The sequence below is a fragment of the Pseudomyrmex gracilis genome, unplaced genomic scaffold, assembly GCF_002006095.1.
Source record: "Pseudomyrmex gracilis isolate BER0280 unplaced genomic scaffold, ASM200609v1 scaffold_2970, whole genome shotgun sequence".
NCBI lineage: Eukaryota > Metazoa > Arthropoda > Insecta > Hymenoptera > Formicidae > Pseudomyrmex > Pseudomyrmex gracilis.
The window spans coordinates 1-7,038 of NW_018023554.1; the positions used below are offsets into that span (position 1 = coordinate 1).

Genomic DNA, 7,038 nt, shown 5'->3' on the forward strand with positions numbered 1-7,038 from the left:
GTTGAATAATTGGCTGTAGATTTTGGAAACGGCGTGCGTATGTACGCCTGGCGCCCAATCGTAAGTTTGGTGAGTAAATCTTTGATCTAATTTTGAAAAGACGTGCCGAAGGTGTGCGACACCTTCGCTACAACATCATAGAGCGAGGTGCCCGTCACAAGGTTTTTATTTATTTTGTACACATATATACTTTTATGTACACTGTTATTTACGTTGTTATTTATATTGTTATTTATATTGTTTTTCTTTATGTATGAAAGCGCAGTGTTTGTTGCCAAAGTATTTCATGAAGGATAAATGTTTTGTTGTAATTGTTATTCCGTGGGATCTTTTGGATGCCGCGAAGGGAGACGCCGGGAATAAATAACATTACTGTATATATTTTTGTTTAAAGAAATACACTTCATTTATTTTACTAGCGGTATACACTTTTATTACCACCCGCGTTATTTTTATAAGTACAAACAGGCGATGCTCTGTCGCACAGAGCCTCCGGCCGCGACACTATTCGGGACGATTCTACTCACGCACGGTCTAACGCCGGCTCTTATGCCTCAGCTAATCAATCGTGATTGGCTGAGGAGAAGTCGGACGATATCCGGTTCCCGAAAAGTGCAATGCGGACCATTGCATCTTTTCGGCCGCGCGTGCGACCTTTGGTCAGCGCGTTCGAGGACGCGCTATCACATTTCGCGCAACAAACGCTGACTGGATTCCTCGCGTTGAATTCCAGTAGCTTCGATGACCTTAAAACAAGCACTTTTAACCAACTGATAATACGTACTGAAATCACATAACTAAAACATATAACTAAAACACATAACTAAACACACTGTTTACTTTGATGTAAACACCTTATAACATAATAAATGATACAAAAATAATTACATTTTTCGGGTTTGGTGTTTGTCATATCTTTAATATTCAATAGTTTGTAATATAACATAGTTAAAAGAAAGAAGTTTATTAATACTTAATGTCTATGTAATATTTATTATATAAAAAGTTATTGTTGCTTTTTGTAATCGTTGATTATTTTTTATTTTCAATATATTCAATATATTGATTATTTAGTATTAAAATAAGAGTTAATTACTTAGAAACAATATACATTTTATTTTATTTTTATTTTTATATATATAATATTTTATAGTTTTATATATCTATTTAATTGTCAGAGTTCTTTAGTCGTTACGATATTCACTGATAGTACTAAAAATCTATACTTCACGTCACATGTGCTAAAGATTTCTAGTACTGGCAGTGAAGATCGGAACGCAGCCCATGTAAGTATGAGAGAGAAAGAGAGAGGAGAAAGAGAGTAGGAACATACGAACCACGCACGAGCAACAGGCACACTTCTCGCGGCTGGCAGTATTAGCTATAGCTATAGCTATAAAGAAAGAAAGAGAGCGGTTATGTGTGTCCGTCTCCTTTTACTGCTCGACGTTAGCCGAAGCGCCGAGCGCACACGTATGCAACTGTGTTCGCCTATGTGCGTATCCCCTCCACTTGCTGCTGCGTGCTTACTGAGTCCACAAACTGGCATCTCTGAGTAGAAGTGGTAGAAAGAATGAAGGAGATAGAGAGAAGATTGGAAAGAAAAGAGAGAAAGGAAAGAAAAAATCAATCAATCGCTCGTGAAATAGTCAAAATTATTTAAACAAAAGGCCGATACGAGCAGTAAAATACAGGTTGGTCGTGTATAATAAGTTGTCTTTATTCAATAAATATAGACGTTTTGGTCACACAATTTTGGACCTTCTTCAGTATGAAAATTAAGTCTAACAAGAGAAAATAAAAGAAATAACAATTAATAAAATAAGCGCAAATCAAACATCACAGTAAAATAAAAAATAATATATAAAACTCACTTAATTAAGAAAAAATATTTTTGTACACTACATCACTAACAGATAGATAATATAATGTTAATGACTTACAACGATATACTGTGTACTGGCAAGAAAACATAAACAAGTCTAATATATATAGATATCCCCACATAAACATGTTTTTCGACTTATTGCGAACCTTTTGATCTTCTGATTTAATAGTGGGNATATCTATATATATTTGNCTTGTTTATGTTTTCTTGCCAGTACACAGTATATCGTTGTAAGTCATTAACATTATTTCATCTATCTGTTAGTGATGTAGTGTACAAAAATATTTTTTCTTAATTAAGTGAGTTTTATATATTATTTTTTATTTTATTGTGATGTTTGATTTGCGCTTATTTTATTGATTGTTATTTCTTTTATTTTCTCTTGTTAGACTTAATTTTCATACTGAAGAAGGTTCAAAATTGTGTGACCGAAACGTCTATATTTATTGAATAAAGACAACTTATTATACACGACCAACCTGTATTTTACTGCTCGTATCGGCCTTTTGTTTAAATAGGAAAGAAAAAAGTATATAATTATAAGGAGGCTGCAGGTGGGAGAGGAGGAGAGAATGAAAGCGGTGGAAGAAATTTTCAAGAAGATAGGGGCGACAGTAGAGGTCAAGAAGATGAGAAAATTAGGAAGTGGAGAGGGGAAAGTACAAAATGTACGGGTAAAAATAAAAAGTGAGGAACAAAATAATGAAGTGATGAAGAAACAAAGTAAGTTAGTAGGAAGGAGGGAAAGTATAATAGAAGACTGGACATGGAAAGAAAGAAAGATGAGATAGAGGCTGGAGGAGATTGCAAAGAGAGAAATGAGCAAAGAAAGAAAGGATAGGATTCGAGACGATAAAAATAGATGAGACATGGTAGAGGTAAAATGAAGAAGAAAAGGTATTAAGAAATGGAAGAGGAATGACAAGAAAAGAAAGTGTGGGGGAAGCCAAGAAAGGGTAAAGAAGGGTAAGAAAAGGGGGAAAAATATGAGAGGACGGGAGCAGACGGGGGAAAAGCTGGAGGAGAAGAAGGAGACACGCAAAAAGAGAAGCAGTAGCGGAAAGGAATAGAAGGTAATGTTTTGGAATGTGGCAGGAATAAGAAATAAGGACAAGAAGTTTTGGGTGAGTCTGAAGAGATAGGATGTTTTAATACTTATGGAAACACATGGTTGGAAAAAAAAGGTTGAGAAAATGTGAAAAGAAGACTGCCTGAGGGATTTAGATGAGGGATTTCGAGAAGATCGAAAAGGTCCCAATAAAGTTGAATACGGAGAGTTCTTGCAACCTTTTAGGGATGGTTTAAAGCTTTTAAGGAAAGAGTTGTTTGTAGTTGTTAAATCTGAATATTAGATGAAGAGTACAATGGGCGGTAAAAGATGGAATAAAAAAAAGGGCAAAAGGGGGAATGATTATGGGAATAAGGAAGGATTTGATAGAGGGAGAGATTGTAATAGAGGTGGAAAAAGAAGGGGCTGTAATAGAGAAGATTAATATGGGTAAGGAAAGATGGAGAATAATAGGGGTGTATGTAAATAACGGGATAGAAGAGATGACGAAGAAAATAAAAAGATGAACAGATAGAGAAGAAAGAGACTTCAAGTTATTAATAGGAGGAGATTTTAATGCCAGGGTAGGGAGGGAGAGAGGGGGATACGAAGGAGAAAAAAGAGAGTGCAGAGAAAGATGGAGTAATAAATACGGAAGAGAAAAAATTCTTGAGTTGGGTGGAGGAGAACGATTGGAGTATTTGCAATGGAAGTATGAAGAGAGAAGAGGAGGAAGAATTTACTTTTACAGGGGGAAAAAGAAACACGATTATAGATTTTGTAATAGGGAGAAGAAATGAGAGAAAAAATGGAAAGTCTAAAGATAGGGGACAGGATTGAGTCAGATCACCACTCCGTGAAAATAAGGATGAAAAGGGAAAGATTAAGAAGAAAAAAGAATAAAAGTGAAAGAAAAGAATGAAGGGGGATTTGGGATAAAAAAGGAAGAAAACAATTTAGAAGAAAAGTAGGAAATCTGGAAAAGATAAATAGAAATTTAAAAGAATTATGGGGAAAGATGAAGAGAAAAGTGAAGAAAAAGTTGCAAGAAATAGAGGAAGAAACGGAGAAAGAAAGAGGGAGGGAGAGCAAAAGGATGGTGGGACAAAGACTGTAGAGAAAAAAAGAGGAAGGTAAGAAAGAGTCTGAGGAAATGGAGGAGGCGTGAAAAGAATGAGGAAGAATATAAAAAAGAGAAAAAAGTATATATAAAGTTATGCGAGAAGAAAAAGAGGGAAAAGAAGGAAAAATAGAAGAGAAAAGTTAAAAACGCGAGATAGGATGACGTGTCGGAAATTGTGAACAGGGAGAGAAAAAGAAGAAAGAGGGTGAACGAAAATATAGAGTTAGAGGAATGGAGAGAGTACTTTATGAGTGCTGGGTGGGGTTGATGGAAGAGTGGTAAGAGGAAGGGGAGGAGAGAAAATGGAAGAGGAAGATGAAAAAGATATAGATAGAGAGAAGGTAAAAAGGGCGATAAGAAAAATGAAAGAGAGAAAGGCAAGTGGAATTGATGGGATACCAGAAGAGATATGGAAATATGGAGAAGAGGATATAGAAAGATGGGTAAAGGAGTTCTATAATCGTATTTAAAAAGGAGAGAGTTGGCCAGAGGAGTGGAAAAAGAAAATGATTGTGCCTTTAATTTAAAAAGGAAAAGGGGAAAAATTGGAGGATTATAGAGGGATAACTTTAATGTTGTCACTGTATAAAGTATATGTAATGATTTTAGCGGAGACACTTAATGAAGAGCTGGAAGAAAAGAAGATAATATCACACAACCAAACAGGCTTTAGAAAAGATATGGTTTCCATAGACAACATTTACGTCATAAACTATCTAATGAACAGACAAATAGAGAAAAAAGAAGGTAAAATGGTCGCAGATTTAAAGGCCGCATTTGACTCGGTAGACAGGGAAGTGTTAACAAGAACAATGAAGGAACGAGGGGTGAGGGAAAGGATTGTGAGGAGAGTGGAACAAGTATTAAGGGAGACCAAATGTAGGGTAAGAATAAGGAGGAAATAGGGAGGAGTTTTTGGACGGCTAGAGGAGTAAAACAAGGGTGCTAACTCAGTCCAATGTTATTTAATATTTTAGCGGACTTGGAGAAAGAGATGGGAAAAGTAAAATGGGGGGGAGTGAGATTAGGGGGAGAAAAGATATGTACGTTGGCTTATGCGGATGATATGGTAATATTAGCGGAAGAGAAGGAGGGAATGAAAAGCATGATAGACAGACTAGAAGGATACTTAGATAAGAAAAAGGTAGAACTAAACGCGGACAAAACAAATATGGTGAGATTCAAGAAGGGAGGAGGGAGAGAAAAGAAGAGAGATTGAAGATGGAAGAGAAAGAAGACCGAGGAGTTCAAATATCTGGGGAATGTGTTGAGGAAAAATGGTAATCAAGAGAGGCAAGTTAAAGACAGAGGGAAGAAAGCGGCGGCGGTAATGGAGCAAGTATGGGGGATTGAAGAGAGAAGATTTGGAAAAGAGTGGGAAAAAAAGTTATGGTTATTTGATAGGTTGGTATGAACGGTGATGAGTCATGAAGTGGAGATATGGGGTTGGAAGGAAAGGGAAGAATTGGAAAGAATAGAAGAAAAGTACCTGAGATGGCTACTAGGGGTGGAAAGAACAACACTATGGTACTTAGTAAGGGAAGAGTTACAAAGAGAGAAACAAAGTTTAAGAGCGGGAAGAAGAGCATGGGAGTACGAGAAGAGACTAAAGGAGGGAAAAGGAAATGAAATAGCGAGGAAGTGCTGAGAAGAGTTGAGGGAAAGAACAAAGAAGGGTAGTAATGCATCGGTTTGGGAAAAAGCGAGAATAAAGTTTTTCGAAAGAAGGGGAATTTAGATTCCCCTTCTTTCGAAAAATTAGAGAAAAAAATAGAAGAGATAGAAACAAGTAAAATGGAGTGGTGAGTGGGAAAAGAAAGAGAGGAGCATGCAGATGGAGGAAAGGTAGGAGAGAATAAACGGATCTAAATATAATAGATGATACAAAGTGGTGGAAGGAAAAGGGGTATCAGAATACTTGAAGAAAAGATGGAAAAAGAATAGATGGACGAGAGTGGCGAGATTTAGCTTGGAAATGAGGTGGAAGAAAGGAATTACTAGAGAGAAGAAGAAAGGAAACTGTATAGGCTGTGCGGAAGGGAAGTGGAGACATGGGAGCACATCTGGGAGAGATGCAAGCTGTAGAAGGATGGAAAGGAAAGTTGGTAAGTAGCTGTAGAGTGGGTACTGGGAGAGAAGGAAGAAAGGGAAAATTGGATGAAAGAGTTGGAAAAGGAAAGAAAGGGTATAGAGGGAGACTGGAGAAAAAGAGGAGGGGAGGAAGAGCGGGAGTGAGTAGAGTGGAGATGAGGGATAGAATGCAAATTGGTATTTGAGCAGGGAGTGAGAATGAGTGAGAGGATGTGGGGGGACGATAGATGGTTCGAGAATGGAAGTAAAAGCGAGAGGAAGCGGAAGCTCGGCGGAGAGGTGTGTGTGTGTGTGTGTGAGGAAGAAGGTGATGGGAGGGAAAGTGAAATACACGCTGTAGCATCATCACGATAAAGTAGTATAAAGTTAATTTTAAGTTCTGAAGGCACACTGCGAAGGTGAACGTATGACATATGTAAATAATTATTGTATAAGTTTTGTAAAAGTTTTGGGTACGTTTCTTTAAAAAACGTCTTGTAAATCCGGTCTGCCGAAAAGCAATAAACTACTATTACTACTACTACAACATGTATAATATCTCAAAAATTTTATTCTATATATACTACAAAACAGTTTTTCTCTAAAACTCTGTTTTACAAAAACAGTAATATCAAAAAGTAGCACCAGGTAAACTTTTGTACGTTATTATATTGAAAAACAATATACAATAGAAAATAATATTAAATAGAAATACAATTTACAATAACATACTTGTGTCAAAAGTAAAACCATGCCTTAACTTTTTTTGTTATTATATAAAACGCGTTATTATATAACACTTGTATTTCTAGAAAAGGTATTACTATAAAAATCTTTCTCTACAAAATCTATTCTACAAAAGAAATGATATCAATAAGTAGCGCCAAGTAAAATCTTGTATATTTATAC

The 7,038-nt window shown here is 36.3% G+C and overlaps 1 protein-coding gene across 1 annotated transcript; it reads left to right on the forward strand.

Annotated features, from left to right (window-relative positions):
* Positions 1 to 4,361: 4,361 nt before the first annotated feature.
* Positions 4,362 to 5,233, forward strand: LOC109863043 (the record flags this gene model as incomplete). Its single annotated transcript, XM_020443221.1, has 3 exons — positions 4,362 to 4,521; positions 4,669 to 4,938; positions 5,037 to 5,233. Coding segments are annotated over exons 1-3 (627 nt in total), but the record flags the coding sequence as incomplete, so codon positions are not given.
* Between the last annotated feature and the right edge of the window lie 1,805 nt (positions 5,234 to 7,038).